The following is a 17,931-nucleotide window of genomic DNA, read 5'->3' as shown; positions in this document are numbered from 1 at the left end:
GGTTTCCTTTCAGCATTTTTTACAAGCGGGTGAACTGATCATGAGACGACTTGTTAGACAATTTATTTCTCCAAACCCAGCCCCATTTTGCTTTGTCAAACCAATCAGACTGTAAGCCCACCTTGAGGTTATTGATGCTAATATCATATGAAAGCTTTTACAATACTAAGTGGAGAAAAATTTGTATCACAGCAAGATTTCAGTTGATGTCACAGCACATTTGCTCTAACAAATACTAGTCCAGTTCTACCCAGTGTCCAAATAAACTGCCTAACTGCCTTTATGGTCCTCAGCCAAAAATCCAGACTTTATACTACTTTCTAGATTACTGCTTCCACTCTGTGTGGTTAAAAAGAATGTATTCATCCATCTAAACCTATTGTTTTTAACTAACATCTATGGTTATACAAAACCTACACGGATATATTGATTATGATGTTTGACAAATTCAGATTAAATCCACCTGATTAAATATCTCAGTCACACAGCACACAGTGTAGATGCACACCCCCATTAAACACTGCTTAATCATAAAAATGTCTCAGCTTGGCTGCTGCAGCAGAGGGTTTAACCATAAAAGGCATCTTCTGAACCACCAAAAAGCCCAGACAGACAGTGTGACTCGTGAACAGTCATTTGTCTGGTCAAAAATGTCAATCCGAGGGTGTATTAGTGGCTACTGAAAAAATGTGCTTCCTGTGTTGTGGGTTTGATTTCCTTCTCATATTGCGTGAGATGTGGAAGAGCAGAAATACAATTGGAACCCAAAGTATTTGAGCAGTGGCGCTTCTTTGGTAGCTTGCCTATAGTGGATTTTAAACAATCAATATGTGATTGAATACTTAGATGCAAATTTTTTGAAGGTAGTTACCGCCTGAAGCCATCAGCATCACCAAATGTAATAGTTTAAATTTGAGATGCTCTTTCAGGCCTTTACTGCAGCTGCTTTCAGTTGCTGCTTGTTTGTGGGTCTCTCCGCCTTCAGTTTTACCTTCAGTCACCGAAGATTGCTGTCTTGGGTTGAGATCAGGTGACTGACTTGACCATTGAAGAATATCCCGTGTCTTTGCCTTGACAAACTCCTGGGTTTCTTTTGCAGTATGCTTTGGATCATTATCCATGTGCACTGGGAAGCACTATCTGATCCGTTTTGCAGCATTTTTGTGAATCTAAGCAGAGAGTGCAACTCTGTGCTCTTCATAATTTATCCTGTTACTTCTATCAGCAGTCACATCATTATTTAACACTATTGATGTGGTTCCAGTGGTTGCCATACGTGCCCATCCCATAACACTGCCTCCTCCATGTTTGACAGATGATGTTATGCACTTCAGAGCCGATTCTCTGCTTCTTTGTGCTCTTCTCTTAACATCATCAGTGGCGCAAACCACTGGTCACATTGTTCTGTATTTTCATTCATACTGGCAATTGTAGACTTTGCCATTGTCACTTCTTTGAAAATGTTGGTTTGTTGATGTTGTGAAGTGTTTTTTCCTAATCAAGGAAATAATTCTGTCATTTTGCACTGCAGTCATCTTCTGTGGCTTGCTGAGCTGCCCCAGTGCATTCATTCTTTTTATGAAGCTACCAGATTGTGGAAACTTGATTGAAAGATAAAAACTGCTTGTCTGTCAATTGTGTGATTTCTTTTAAGCCTATGAAAATGGGAGACTTTGCATAAAAGCTGACGTAAACAGTTAGTCTAATGCTTTTGTTGAACCCTTTGAATTAAAGCTGAAAGTCTGCACTTGAATTACATCCTGATCATTTGATTTAAAACTCTGTGGTGGTGTACAGGGACAAAACTGCCAAAAACAAGCATCATCGTCCAAAAACCTGTCGACATAACTGCAGCTTCACAAGGGTTAACTTGAAAACAGTTTTGAGGCAGATCCAGAGATTTTCAGTTAAACAACTTTTCTCTCCAAAGCAAAATGTGCCAAACACTGGGGCTTATGTTAGCATGTGACATAAACTTGAACGTTGTAAACATCTGATTTGTTTTACTTTTCAATGGTTCAATGTTCTTTGTGCCCTTGAGACATCATAAATTAAGTAATGTAAATTCATGAAATGAAACTTTCATGAGTCCCGTTTTTGTTTTGCATGAGGCTTTGGGAGCAGATGTATTGTTCATCTTTATACTTAGATCATCACATCATCTACATGTAGAATGGCCATTAATATCATCAGCAAAATTACAGTAGGAAGTATGGGATATATCAACAATTAACATGTAAGCAGTGGTTTTTTTTTTAATTGGTAATTGTAAATATTGGTTTAAATATAGAACTTATTTATCTGAATACATGTAGACAAATTACCAAAAAACTTTTTAATGTCCTATATTATACATCCGATAGATGTAATAACTGTTTCTCTTTCTGCAGTCATCCAGTTTGGTTTCGTCTCTCTGTTCGTGGCTTCTTTCCCGCTGGCTCCTCTCTTTGCCCTGCTGAACAATATCATTGAGATCAGATTGGATGCCAAGAAGTTTGTTACAGAGCTGCGTAGGCCAGTCGCTGCACGAGCTAAAGACATTGGTAAGCTAATCTGACACTCAGTTTATGAATCGCCATTCTAAGCATCAACAAGATGCTACAACTCATCTTAAACCAGTCTGATTTGATTCTTTGAGTTAGCAGTGGCTTCAGGCAGTTTGGCTAATCTCACTAATACACAGACTGAAACCTCTCAGCTTGATTTCCAAGCATTTTTCACTGTACCCAGATACTTTTAAAGAGGTTTAATAAGCCCAAAAGCCACACTGTAAGGCAACCGATTCAATAACATTTTTCTAGGTAACTGATATCACCAGAATGATGGTTTGCCAGCGAAATAATTCACTTTGGATTATTAAAATAAGTAAATTCATAATCATCAGATGGATTATTTGTCTATGTGTAGCTAAGCTCTGGTCTATATGCAGATCACTTAAAAATTAGCTAACATTTGCATCACACTCAGTTATAAATATATCCTTTAAATACTTTATAGGTAAAGTTTAACTGACTGTCTCAGTCCCTATACAGTTTTATTACTGTACTTAATACAGACTTTCCTGTTTTTCCTGTTTATTCCCTTCAACTTATCCTTCTGTCTTTTTTGCTTCTCACCTTACAGGCATTTGGTACAATGTACTAAGTGGAATGGGCAAGTTCTCAGTCATTATAAATGTAAGTATAAACACAGTGTTCCACTCTTCCAGGTTTCTAAATTAGTAAATGAGGCAGATGCATGCAAAATAAAAACCTGAAGATAATTATTCTACAAATATTGTAGTAATATATGTGTTTTAATTACTTCACAAAACACCCGAACACTTAAACATTTATCACTGTTGGTGCAATTGGTAATCAATTTAAAGTCCTCTACAGCTCAGTTTATCTTGGGGAAAATGGTTGTATAGTATATATGTTGCATATACTGCATGGATCTTCCACTTCTTCATGTCTTTATAAGATTAAATGTTACCTGTTTTTAGAGACCGGAGACAGGAATGCACTAACAAAGTTGGCATAATGGTGCATTTCCAGACTTCTCTAACACAGATCTCTGTGCTGCTATAAGATAGGTGAAATTCAAAGTGCCTTAGAAATTATCAAATGAAAGAACAGAGAACAAGTGTAAAGTGCAAACGGGTCCAAACAGATCTCCTTTGAGCAGCACCTGGTGAGGAAATCCTCCTTTTAAAAGGAAGAAACCTTCAACAGAACTAGTCTCTGGATGGGCGGCCATATTTCTTGACTGATTAGTTAATAAGTAGTTAAATAATTGTTTATTATAGATTTTTAATAAAAAAAGATATTTGCAATTTTGGGGCAAATTTTACACGCAGGCATGGATAATGTGTGAAATACTCTTTTGGATCTGCTGATTAGACCTTTTGTCAATTTCATAACCTCATGAGATCCCAGAGTTGTATCTGAAATACATAAATATGCAATGTTTGTGGAGGGGAGGGGGAAGGGGGGTCAGGAAGGTTCTGCTTTGCATTTGTCTCTGGCCAGTGAGCTAAAGCCCATCTAGTTTACTTTTAATACTAAACAGATTTGTGGCAGATCCAAAAACAAGCAGCAGGAGTTTTTAATGTAATCTAGATCTGAGGGATTGGACACACACTGTGGACCGTGGCTGCTGGGGCTCTGTGGGTCTTCTCAGCCTGGCTGGGGGGCTTCTTTGCCTCTCTCCTGCTGTGTGCCCAGCCTGGAGGCTGCAGTCCGTGACCGGCTCCCGGTGCAGACGGCTCCCTGTGATAGCGTTTCCTCACCTGGCTCATGTCTGTCCAGCCCAATTTTACTTTTTAAGTGTGTGTGTGTGTGTGTGGGGGGTGGTATGTATCCATGATTGTTTATATTAATGAGAGTGTGGGGAGTGAGTTGGAGGGCAGGGTGGGGTGGGCTGCTTTTAACCATGTAAAGCACTTTGTGCTACATTGCTGTATGAAAAGTGCTTTATAAATAAAGATTGATTGATTGACCAGGAGCTTCACAACAATAACAGATGTGTATCTATCAGTTCTACTGACTTTAATGTTCCTTAAACTCAAATGTATATTAAACAAATGCACAGTTTACCAGATTTTTGCTCTTTGTAACCCCTGTCCCTCCTCTCACTGAAAAGAACAAGCATCAGTCTGAGGTTTTCTGTCCTTTACAGCTACAGATAGTTTGGCTTTGAGTAATAGCTGATCGTATTCTGATTTGATTCTGGTCTTACAGTAGCTTAATAAGCTACATTCTTAACTGTGAGAATGTTTCCTTAAAAATCAAATTGTTTGCATATATAAAAAGTGAAGGAAGAAATGTGAACAGCATAAAACATGATTCAGTTTTTATACTTTTCTATATCACTGGTCCTGACAGACAGACTGTTTCACTCTTTCTGTTTTGATCTCTTTGTCTTTCTGTCTATAGGCCTTTGTGATCTCCTTTACGTCCGACTTCATCCCTAGGCTCGTTTACGAGTACATGTACAGTCCGACGGGCACCATGCATGGCTTCATTGACCACACGCTGTCCTACTTCAACGTGTCCGATTTAAAACCTGGCACAGCACCACAGAACTCTGAGCTTGGAAACATAACTTTATGCCGGTAAAACACACACCCATGCTCACGAAGTATATTTGTAGCAATTACGTTTTGCTCACATTTCTGTGGGACGAGCACTTCTGTATTCAGCAAATAGCCAGTCAACATGGGAATACCTATTCAACTTGTTTATTCACTTGTCATACATGGACAAACGCTGTGCGTTTGGCCTTGTTGCTTTTGTTCCCTCAACTGCCAGTGAAGTATTTGGTGAGCATTCAAGAAAACATTCAGGCCAATTCATCTATTTTTACATCTGAGGAATTTAATTTGGGGAAGGATAAAACAGCATTTCTGTGTTTTGTCATAACTTATAATTTTGGCCTTTGCAGAAACATGCAAACAGTGTCTCTATTAACAAGGATTCACTCAGATTATTATGTATAAATTAAGGTTAATGGCCCTTTAATCTTGACTAAAGAATGTTTGTTTCATGGAGTTGAAATCTTCTCTTTATATCTGAACTTGTATTTGAGTTTAGGAACTTTATTTAGTGCTTTGAACGTTTATCACTGGTCTCAAAAATGTTTCTGTGATAAATTTAGTTAAACGTTGCTAATTTTGAAAATCATTACAAGTTTGGATTGCTTAAGAGTGTTTTGTTTTGGGTACAACAAACACTTTTTAATGCTCAACCTGAAGGCCTGTTCTGCATCTAATATTAAACTCCAATCTGAGGGAGGGACAGCTGATTTATTGATTTTTTTTTTTCACTTGATTTTTCTTGAGTTGGGTTGTGCTACAGGGCTAAGGGCTGCAGTTGAATGAACCAAAAACCTTTTGTAGTCGTCACTATCATACCAAATATTGATGTATTAATATTTTGTGCTAGCTACAAATGTGAAACACTCAATTAAACGGCGAGGAACTAAGTTCTTGATTAAGACGCACCATCGCACCCTCATGCAAACTGTAATGCCACTTTGAATGTGGAAACAACAAGAATGGATTGGAAAGGCATTATTGCAAAATGCACAATTGTATCTTTTATGCATTTTCACTCATTCCACTGGTAAGCATCTCTTTCATAATATCAATATAAAGCTTTGCAGAGGAAAAGGTCATGGATGCCAGCGCCCACAGACAACTGAGGCCGACCTGCTGTTACATAAGATGGCAAAGAATTACTATGCGAGAATGCAGTCTTTGTACCACTGTAGGCTGATATGTCACATCGCAAGAATGACCAGATAGTGTTCGCCTTGAACGTTTCATAGGCGTGAAATTGGCTGCAGGATGTTCCAGGAAGATTTTGTGTGTCTGCAGTGAGCAGAGCTGTGTAGTCATGTATAGACTGTATCTAGACAGTGCTGCTGATGTGGGCAGTGCCTCTGGGCTCAGGGCAAATGATTCAGCTCTGAATTTCAGATTCTCCAGACAATGGTTGCCTTTTTTTTTTTCTCCTTCTTCTTTCTGGCCCAGTTAATTTGGGGTTCTGGACATATGGATGAATGCATGCAATAGTCAAGATGAATGGATGGATAATAACTATCCATCCATTCAGAGGATGCAGAGATGAGGGGAGATATCATTGAACTGATGATCAGATAACAATACAAAGGAATGCTTTTTAAGACAGTAAGGAAACTGTTGAAATGGAAAGATATAGAAATACCAGTGAGGAAATGAATGAATGAAGGCAGGGGGGTGGTGCTGCATATGGATGGGTGGATAAATAGATGGATGGTGTGACAGAAGCTACCCACCAAGGTTTTACATTTTTAATAAAATTTTAAAAACAGCAGTGTGAGGAAGTTGAAGATTCTGCATCAGTGAGCAGAGCATGACTGTACATCTCCGCAGTCCTTTTTGTCCTACAGTGTTGTCGGTGTCATCAAAATTCTGAATGTGAAACAAAGAGTTAAACATTTTAAGACTATGTCAAGAAAAGGACATTTTCCTTTTCTATTTTCCATTTTTGATGATGTTGTGATGCTGATGTTAGCTGTTTTGTGTAAATTTATATGAAAATAGCAGTAACAGTGTATCTGGTTAAAACTTTAAACAAATAATTTTTATATTATTATATCTTTTTAGTGTATAGCTATTTCAAAACTGTTTATTTAAGGAGATGAAATTTGAAGTGTGGGATGTTGAGTAGCCCCTGGTGTAGAGTAAAAGCTCACTTTTAAAACAAAACAAAAAAATCAGTTTTAAAACAGATTTGGAGTGGCTGTACCTCCTCTTATATCACATCTTTGACCTTTGACCTCCATGTGTCTGACATCTACTGATATAAGTTGGTTATAATAAAATTATATTTAGCTTGAAAGTGTAGATTTCGAGTGATTTACAGAAAACAAGGAACCTACCATTATAGATGGAAATGTATTGAAAATCATAATCTTAGAGGAAAACTGTTAAAATTGCCATTTAGGTATATACCTGCTTTATATCAAGACAGTACTCACTCCTGAGCTGACAGGAAGTTGTCTTTGCTAACAGGCTTATCAGCAGGAAGTCAATTGAGGGTTAAGCGGTTATGCAATGGATTATCAAATAATTTGTAAGGAGAGGTTTCCTCTCAGCATTAGGAGAAAATATTCTTTATTTTCAGTGCTTGGTTTAGTAATTCAATTCAATTCAATTTTATTTATATAGCGCCAAATCACAACAGCAGTCGCCTCAAGATGCTTTATATTGTACAGTAGATCGTACAATAATAGATACAGAGAAATCCCAACAATCATATGACCCCCTATGAGCAAGCACTTTGGCGACAGTGGGAAGGAAAAACTCCCTTTTAACAGGAAGAAACCTCCGGCAGAACCAGGCTCAGGGAGGGGCGGCCATCTGCTGCGACCGGTTGGGGTGAGAGAAGGAAGACAGGATAAAAGAAATGCTGTGGAAGAGAGACAGAGATTAATAACAGATATGATTCAATGCAGAGAGGTCTATTAACACATAGTGAGTGAGAAAGGTGACTGGAAAGGAAAAACTCAATGCATCATGGGAGTTTTAAGGAGTTATTAGGACATCGTGATAATAATGAATTGCAGTGGTCCAGCCTGGAAGTAATAAATGCATGAACTAGTTTTTCAGCGTCACTCTGAGACAGGATATTTCTAATTTTAGATAGATATGATACAAACCACTGCAGCGCATTACCTGTAATACCTACAGCATGCTTTAATCGCTCTAATAGAATATTATGGTCAACTGTATCGAACGCTGCACTGAGGTCTAGCAGGACAAGCACAGAGACGAGTCCACTGTCAGAGGCCATAAGAAGATCATTTGTAACCTTCACTAAAGCTGTTTCTGTGCTCTGATGAGCTCTGAAACCTGACTGAAACTTTAATATATTGCCTCTGTATTAGTTTGCCATTACAGTATATTAATACTGTATTTGAGCAAATATTTGAAAATAAACTGGAATTACAGCAAAAACAAAAATGTCACAAGTGAAATGTTGAACAAGAATTCTAAAGCTGCTTAAACTAATGTCTGTTAAGTCAAGAATTTATGAAACAATAATTTAAAAACTTACTTTTTCAGGTTGGAGAGTATGGGTAATAGGGTTGTGACAAACATAGCACAGTAAAAAAAAAAACCTTGAAACTTATAGGGAACAGGTCAGGAGAAAGGTACAGTAGTGAGTGTGTACAGTAATCTGTAAAACATAGTGGAACACTGTCATGGATTGGCCTCCCCAGAGCCCAGACCTACAACATTACTGAAGCAGTGTGGGATAATTTTGACAGAACAGAACAAAAGTCAGTCGAAATCCAAAAAGCTTTGGAATGTCATTCAAGAAGCCTCTTAAAGACCGCTACCAACAGACTGCTACTTTTAGCTACTCCCTTATGTATAAGGAGTTACTACAGCTCTATGTATGATTTGGGAGTTTTATTTTGCCAGATGCCCTTCCTGAAGACTACTTGAAGAAATTACAGGAAAAGAATGACATGAAAAGTTTCTTAAAGAGTTCAGGCTGTGTTGAAGAACATTTGATTTGGTTTTCTGTCAGTTTATTATGTTCTTTGTGACGTAATACCAGACTGATTTGGCTACATCACGGCAACACCGAAGGTGGTCATATAAAATATTGACTTTACATTTTTTATTATTATTATTTTTTTGAATTGTACAACTGTGGATTTGCCTTATGTTTTGTATTTCCATGTATGTTTGCACATTTAACTGAATCACATTTTCCTAGTGAAATATAAAGAGATGGGGACTGGCTCAAGACTTATATTACTGTACGCTGATTGCATTGATCCACATATAGTGTAAAGTTTAATACAGTATATACTGCCATTTGCCAGCATTAAATAATCCTCCATGTTTTTAGTTTGAAATGAAACGTGACCTCATTGGAAAAACAACATAAAATTTTGTGCCCCCAAAGTCTGCCCTCCAAAAGATTGCATCCGGCTCCATTTTCCTGCCTAGAGCGATCTAGAGACAATGAATAAACTGCACAAGGGTTAAAGGGGTTTGGGGCGATGCCAAACCTACCAAATGGATCCAATATGAAGCTCATATGTTCGTACAACAAACAGGATGATAGCTAACAGCTACCATGTTGCGTAACACAGGTTTACTGTGTATGTATTTATTTATTTATTTATTCATTTATTTATTTATTTATAGATGGGAATGACCCAGACGAACACGCTCGTCTCACATAGTAACCCTAATCTTATTGAGAGGTCTTCTGAAAGAATATTGAGTTAAATGCTTCAGTGCTGCAGAGCTCCACTATTTTAACCAAACATGGAGCTTTGAGAAAACACATGCGTGCACACACACAAGAACAGAGAGAAAAATCATCTTTGATAGCACAACTGTATTTGTGATTCCACCTAAGAAGTGTTAAGTGAATTAAACTGACAGAGACTGGTCTTATTTTATTTTTATTTCATTTTTTTTTTTATATTTCAAGATGACCTAAAACAAAATGTTGCAAAAAATTACTGAGAGACTGAGAGACAGATGACTAGATCAAAGGAAAAAGAAAGGGAAAGAAGACTGACTCTCACGGACAGCATTCCTCACTCATGACTGTATAAGGAGAAGGAGTCAGGCATCATAAGACCATGCTAACACACACACACTGGCCCTCCCCTCCCTCTCTGTTATTTCTATACTGTTAGTCAAGTGCTTAGTGAGGCAGCTCATTCAGTCCCTTTAATTTATTTTGACTTCAGAGGAATTTTTTCATGACAGTGTGTGGAATTGACTTTTGTTGTGCAGTCATTTTAATGTAAAACTTTGATGTGAGACATCCTGTTTGCGTGACGTGTTAAACTGCCCTGCAGTTCGAGCTTCCTGCATTTCTTTTCTGTTATGCTTTTGTTTTGCTTCTTGGGGTGTGCAGTTTTAAATACATCTATGTAAAATATAAGGAATATAGTTTTCAGGTTCAAGCTTTGCGGGTTTATTTGAGCCAGTGTTGTTGGGGATCTTCCAGAACTGATCGAGTTATAAATGCAGGAAAGAAATGACTGACTTTCTGACTTTCATGCTCAAAAGAATATTACAATCTCTGTAATTTCTGTGAAGGCTCTCAGTCATCCAGGTCATTGTAGTCTAAAGAGCTTGGAAAGAAAAGCGTCTGGACTTCTTTAAGTTGCTTGAAGACGTTTCACCTCTCATCCGAGAAGCTTCTTCAGTTCTAAGGGTCAAATGGTGGAGAGTCCCAGAATCTCTGTAATCATGTTTCCATAAATTGCTGCAGAAGTGAGAGAGGACCTTTGCACCACACTTGATCCAAGCATAGTGCAAGCAGTTAAAGTTTGAGTACTTGATTGAAAATCGTTCTTTGGTTGTGCTTTTCATAACATTTTAAGTCTCCACTAAAGTACATTTTTAAGTACGGAGTAAATGTTGCTTTTTAACCTGATTTTGAGTGTCTCCATGTCTTAAATGTGCACTGATTCAACCTAATGTTGAATAGATGTCTACTGTCTATAGCTACAGCTCCACATAAAGCCAGTCTTTGTCTCCACACTCTTCTGTACATTTAGTGGTTTCAGACGACGCGTTTTCTGCCTAAAGATGTGCTTGAGGTTAACAATAAGAGGGACTGTCTCCTAGTTCTTGGCTTCAAAGGAATGCTCTATGTTGTACTTTGCATCCCACAGGAAAATGCAGCCTCTTTTACAATAGCTGTGAAAACGGAGGCCAAAAGCAGTGTAACATAAAGCCAAGTGTCATTCTCTACATATTTGTAGAAGGTTGGTTGATGGTCAGATTAGTAACCTGCTGCTGAACTCTGGTGAGCTTCAACGTTTCAGATGTTTACAGGTTAAGGCTGTTCAATGCTTTTACTGGCATTTTAGTGATATTTCATAACATCTCATAATGCTGCAGGTTGCAAAGGTCTCTCAGCCAGTTCCATAACATGCATAGTAGTATTGTTATTTGGAGTTTCAATACCCACAATTTCACTAAATGTGTTTAGATGGAGGTATTTTAACCCACAGTTATTGCTCATTGCCTTTCTTTTGAAAATGCTTTTTTTTAAAATCCTAAAGTAGGATGTAAAGAGGGTGCAACCTTCATTAAGGAGCGAGTGAATTTAAGGAACTTGGAAATCTAAATAATCTTGGCTGTGCTGAAGTTGGATCATCTAGACTGTTAGTTTATGTATGCAGTAGCTCAAATCAGATGCCTGTCCACAAATGCTTTTATTTCCTTGGGAATTTTTTTTTTTTGTCCGTTTCACTTATTTTATTTTAAGAGAGAGTGGGTGGAAAATTGCCAACAAACCACTGAGGTTTTCTCCAACACTCACTCAGCAGGGTCTCTTTGATTTCATAATACTGCTGAATCTCAAACAGTCCAGTTGCAACTTGACATTTGTATTCTAATCCTCTCTGGTTGCATTTTAGCCAACAGATACAGAAGCAGCAGCAGCTCTGGTACCTGAATGTACCAGCTGTACCAACTATATTATTCATGTCTTTCTTCCAGCAGCAAATAACTCACATTTTTTCTCCAGTGTTAACAAACCGCTTTTTTTTTTTTTTTTTTTTAAAGTTAAAGATATAATGAATGAATAATGAATAATGAACCAACTGTGCTTTATTTATTTATTTATTTTAATTTTACGTGTTCACCCCTCACCTCCTTTTACCCTTGAACTGAATTTGGACGACATCTTTCTGTGATGATTAAAACAGACTGACACAATTTCTGTATCACATCTGGTATTGCTGATCCTGTGGGGACCGCAATCTAATTACTCAAGATTTGGGGAACGACAAATCCCCATAATCTCAGTTTGTGCTTTTTAGTATGATTGGTAAGGGTTTGGGTGAGGATAGTAGTAGTTATGGTTAAGTGAAGTTTCCAGGTATAATGTCAAAGTGTGAAGTGGTGGTAAAATGGCTCTACCCTGTCTACCTTTTTGTTGTGCACTTGGCTGTTATTCTTAGTCCTTGTTATCTTATTCTGCCTCTGTCCTTATTTGGAGCATGTAGACAGTTTGTACAACATGTGGTTTGAGTTTCCCCATGTTTGTTTTGAAGGTACAATAAAGAGTGTTTACTACAAGGACAACAAATGAAAGGAATCCTGATAAAGTTTATTGCACTTTAAGTTTCTCGACTGAGCCAAGGAGCTATATGTTTTGATTAGGCAAGGTCTCAGCTAGATAAAGATGCTGTAAATCAGTTTAATCTTAGGTTTGCCTCATATTCTCAAACTCTGGACTCGTAGATATTCTTGTCTCCATGGGTGTTTTATTTTATTTAATTTTTTTTTGTTCTAGGTATAAAGACTACAGGGAACCCCCATGGTCTCCAGACGCGTACCAGTTCTCTAAACAGTACTGGTGTGTCCTGGCTGCAAGGCTCGCCTTCGTCATTCTGTTCCAGGTGCAATTTCAGTGTATTACTCAGTTTCTGTTTTTTTTCTTTTTTTTAAATCCTGTCTGCATTTGCAGCGATGCATATAAAAGAAACACATGCCTGTGTGTGTGTGTGTGTGTGTGTGTGTGTGTGTGTGTGTGTGTGTGTGTGTGTGTGTGTGTGTGTGTGTGTGGTTTTTTTTGGCCAGTCATTCCAAACTGAGTGGATCACACTCTGCTCTCATTATGGTCAGGAAAACAACCAGATGCTTCATGTTTCTCAAATGTCCTTGGACAAGTTGTTAAAGTTTCATTCTTTATTTCTGTTAAGAAATAATCATGACCAGAATTCAGGTACTATACAGTTGCTCTTAAACTTTTGGTTCAATAGTTTTTTTGTGATGTGAATGGAACAGTGAGAAATCATTTTTAGTTTTACCCACTTATGTCCTTTATCTGTGATTGCTGCAATTTCCACTAAAAATCCTACTCCCATAAATAGTTGCATTAGTAAAACTATCTGAAATAGATGTAAAATTGTTGTCCTGAATAAACTCTCATACGGCATCAGAATGTAATCAAACTGTTTGTCAGAGGGAAATTGTAATTTTTACGACCCTTGAGCATAACAACAGAAAAAACAGCAGTGCTCACAGACTGAAAAGTTTGGGAAATCCTCAACAACTCACTTCAGTATTGCTGTCATCGGTCAGAAGTGAGCTTCTCTCACTCATTGGTCCATGTTGGACTCTTCAGAATGTTTCACCCAGCACTGACAGCTCCGGTTAACAATAGAGTGACGGCCTGCGCAGATAGGGGAAAAAGTCCGGAGTCACTTTGGTATCTGAGTAGTAATAATAATAATAATAATAATGGATTGGATTTATATAGCGCTTTTCAAGGCACCCAAAGCGCTTTACAATGCCACTATTCATTCACTCTCACATTCACACACTGGTGGAGGCAAGCTACAGTTGTAGCCACAGCTGCCCTGGGGCAGACTGACAGAAGCGAGGCTGCCATATTGCGCCATCGGCCCCTCTGGCCAACACCAGTAGGCGGTAGGGTAAAGTGTCTTGCCCAAGGACACAACGACCAGGACAGAGAGCCCGGGGATCGAACCGGCGACCTTCCGGTTACAGATACGCAGAGTACACACACTACCAGTGTTGGTCAAGTTAATCAGTAACTAATTACTAATTACTTCCCCAAAAGTAATCCCATTACTTTACTGATTACTTATTTTCAAAAGTAATTAGTTACTTAGTTACTTTTAAAAACACGATTTACAACCTGAATAGGTGATAAAGCAATAGATCTTTCAGCCCAGCTCTACTTTCTGCCTAATCCATCATATAAAATGTAATCAAATGGAAAAAGTCTCTTTTTAAAATTTGTTTTTATTAGTTTTAATCTTTATGACTTGACTTTATGCATCAAGAAAACATTAAATTATATGCAACATTCTCTGACTGGAAGAAATTTGTTTAACATCTAAACCTATTTTCTGCACATTCCTGCACATAAAATAAAATATTTTTTTGTGTTTACACTCAGTTTTTCAATAGATGCAAGTAAAACACAGCAGAAAATAAATAAAATCAAAGACTCAGCGGTCCTGTTGCTCTATTTTCACCTGTATAGCAGGAGTGGGGCAGGCAGAGGTTTGCCCTGGTGCAGGTGTGCCGCAGCGGTCAGTGGAAGTTTGTCTGTGAATTTCCCATTACGTCGTAGCATACTCGGTGCGTAGTCGGTACTTGCTTGGAAGTTTAGGGGGTTTTTTGCTGTAAAAAGAAGTTTTCTTCCCACGCAGTGAACAGTGGACGCTAATGTTTTTGTCACTTTTTTGTCACATTTTTACTTTGAGCTTAAGTTTTTAAGCTCAAAGTAAGGTCAGTACTTCCACACTTTAAAAGCTGCACGGGCATACTCTCTCCCGCACTCGATATATGCCACGAATGTCGCGCTCGCTTACATCATTGTCATGAGACACTCACAAAAAAAATTACAGTTTTAGTAACGCAGTGTGCTTACCGGAAAGTAACGGTAATCTAATTACCTTTTTTTGCAATAGTAATCCCTTACTTTACTCGTTACTTGAAAAAAGTAATCGGATTACAGTAATGCATTACTGCCCATCTCTGCTCACTACAGATGAATGCAATCTTCAATCTACTGACGTGTTGCGGTGAAAAATTTACAGACTGTACCTTCTCGTTCTCATCACTTGAACTGGTTTGTCTTTGATTTGAGCAAAGACCTCAAAGTTGCACAAAGGCAAACATCAGCTTCTGCATTAAACTGGTCCAAATTGCTATCAGGGATCATCACTGATCAGCTGGTTCTCAGGTATAACCCAGTGGACAATTGTAATAGTGCCAGGATCCATTATTTCAACTTTGGCGTGTTACGCTAGCCGCGTATATATTTTTGACATAATGGCTCAGTGACATTGATATGGTTGATATACAGTATGTCACTGTCACAGTTATCATCAATCGCACTTGTTTCCACATGCATCAGTCTTTCTATCACTTATATTCCCACTTTTCTCCTATTCTTCAAGAACCTGGTGATGTTCCTCAGCCTCGTGGTTGCCTGGGTGATTCCTGATGTTCCCAAAACCATCGTGGAGCAGCTCAAAAGGGAAAAGAAGCTCCTGGTCGATGTCTTTTTACAGGAGGAGAAGGAGAAATTACAACTCATCCAGCGGCTGTTTGCCAAGGATGCCACCCTCCACCCCAGCGGCAACACGCTCCCCCCAGGGCAGGATCTGCCGATCCCAGGTCGCTACAGTACTTTGCCATCGGGGCCCACAGCTGGAGAGGACCGAGGAGGAGGAGGGCCAAGGGCAAGATGCAGGGCAGCCAGTTTCAGCCAGTTCAACAGGAATATTGCCTCTTCGCCCATGAAGGAAAACGAGAATTCAAAACACACAGCGGTGTGAGATGAAACACACGTTACGGGGGTGCTTCAGCTGGTTCTATGGATTGTCACTTGGGTGACTCGGTCCATGTATGTCTTTTCTGTGTCTTTTGTGTCCCGGTATGTGTGGCTTACCTTTTGAACATAAATTTTAAATTCACTGATATGTGAGTGGTTGACTCTGCAATGTTCACATTGATTGACTAAATGGGTGTGAGCGTGTGTGTGTATGTATGTGTTGTTCCTACTCTCACTGACTGTTTACCTGACAGAGTTGTCGTTTTTACTTTTTGGTCAAAATAGTGAGGCATACTAGCTTCATAGCGTAGAGAAGCAATAATCATCATGTTAGGTTAAACAACTAAATGTTGCAGGAACCTGGAAGAGACTGGAGATGAAGAGAGGACTATGAACTAATGGGTAGTCTTAATAAGCATTTAACCAACATGATTAAACTGACAGACATTGTGGCTCCTCATTAGGGCTGTCAATAGTTTCCTGCTTTATGTGCTTATGCTATTCATGTATTTTTGTTTACAGAATTTGTAGCAGTTGAAAAATACCACATTTTCTGTACTCTTCTCTTTAGAATTCAGGAATACACTTTGAACCCCTTTTTTCAGAATTCACTAAAATTGCCACTAAAGATTGAGCTGCTGGTCATTGTTTCTCTTTACCTTACCCTGAGTTTGAAATGATGGAAAAATGCTAATGTGACAAACCATGTTTATGGCACTCATTTCAGTTGAAGCTGTCGTGACAACTTTCAGCTGACTGTTGAATGACTTTAATAACTTGTGAATGCAAAGGAAAAGCCATCTCTTTTATAGACTGAGTCAGGTGAAAATGATCACACTGTGTCTTATTGACAGCGAAACAAAAGGCATTAGCTGTCCTTTATTATGAAACACCTGACAGTGTACCTTGACATTCCTTCAGGTAAGTAATCAATCTGAGCCCGTTCTGCTTAAACAGAAGACCTTAACATGGACTCAACATGCCCATTTAGTGGAAATCTGCATCTTCACACACACACAGATTTCTTTGATTGCGGTTAAATCACATTTTGTTTTTTTTATTAGCTTGTTAGCTAGCCAATATGTAAAATGTTAACCCTAAGGTTCCCGTATTATGAAGGCAGTTCCATTCTCAATGAGTTACATGCAATGGGAACTTATTTTGTAATTTATGCAGCAGACCTAATTTGCTGCGGCGCAGATTATACTCTATATTAAATATGAACACGTAAGAAATCACTGCCTGCTGACCAATCAGTTCTCTGGAAAATAATACCTGACTTTGGCAGGGAACTGTTTTACAAAAGTTACTCCTTTGAAAACGGGGCGCCCATTTGTCTTTGTAGATCTAATATCAAATTGGCGCGTACCCTTGAATTCTGTTTTTACATTTATTCTATTTACTCATTCAAATAGCAACATGACTGCAACTGAAATAATGAAAACTGAAATTTTACTTTCAGACCAATAGAGCGGTGATATTGGTAAGCCTGTTAACTTAGCCCATACAATCAGCATTTCTGCTAGCTTTCCTTATTGACTTTAAATATGCCCAATTTGATTAACATGAAAGGTATTCACAGATTTTACTGACCAAAGCAATTCAAGAAGAGACACATTTATACAGCGCTTTCCCCCTCTCACAGTCATCCTCTCACTATTGTATTATTCTAATATGATAGTTATGTCTTCCAGATGCTCTACTGCAGTAGAATTTTCCATGTTTGTGATTGGTCAGATGATGCCAGCACAAACCCTTTCATGTGAATGTGCTCTTAGCCAGATTGATGAACCCTGGGTTAAAATATCCTGACATCCTAGGTACATCAAACTTGCTTTGTAGTAAAGACCCCAGGTCTGTTGGTGTATAGTTAAATGACATACAGATTAAAAGAGCTTTTGCATGTTATTCAAAAATTAAATTCTAAGAAATATAAGCTGTGATCATATTGTAGCTAATGTACATGCAATGGCATAAAACAGCTTCTCAGTAGGCAGTTCCTTTGCAGTCATTGATCGTCTCTTGGAAGTCAATGTTCATCGATGTACCTACTGAAACAGTCCATAGCTATGTAGCCTACAAATGTTAATTTAAC

The 17,931-nt window shown here is 38.3% G+C and overlaps 1 protein-coding gene across 4 annotated transcripts in view; it reads left to right on the top strand.

The window, feature by feature from the left end:
• ano2b (anoctamin 2b) overlaps nt 1-16,470 on the top strand; it is a 73,678-nt gene extending 57,208 nt beyond the window's left edge. For all 4 annotated transcript variants that reach the window (XM_086269186.1, XM_086269187.1, XM_086269188.1 and 1 more), the window contains 5 exons: nt 2,391-2,543; nt 3,124-3,176; nt 4,917-5,095; nt 12,816-12,921; nt 15,460-16,470. In XM_086269186.1, the coding sequence (XP_086125312.1) occupies nt 2,391-2,543; nt 3,124-3,176; nt 4,917-5,095; nt 12,816-12,921; nt 15,460-15,840 (872 nt within the window). In that variant the 3' untranslated portion in view covers nt 15,841-16,470. The remainder of the gene's footprint in view (nt 1-2,390; nt 2,544-3,123; nt 3,177-4,916; nt 5,096-12,815; nt 12,922-15,459) is intronic.
• Nucleotides 16,471-17,931: the final 1,461 nt, after the last annotated feature.

This window comes from Aulonocara sp. 'chitande type north' Nkhata Bay, linkage group LG17, assembly GCF_057382095.1.
Source record: "Aulonocara sp. 'chitande type north' Nkhata Bay isolate Kocher_YH1m ecotype deep benthic linkage group LG17, A_spYH_male_GT1.1, whole genome shotgun sequence".
NCBI lineage: Eukaryota > Metazoa > Chordata > Actinopteri > Cichliformes > Cichlidae > Aulonocara > Aulonocara sp. 'chitande type north' Nkhata Bay.
Note: the sequence above shows the minus strand (reverse complement) of the source record. Positions and strands in the feature narration are given on the sequence as shown.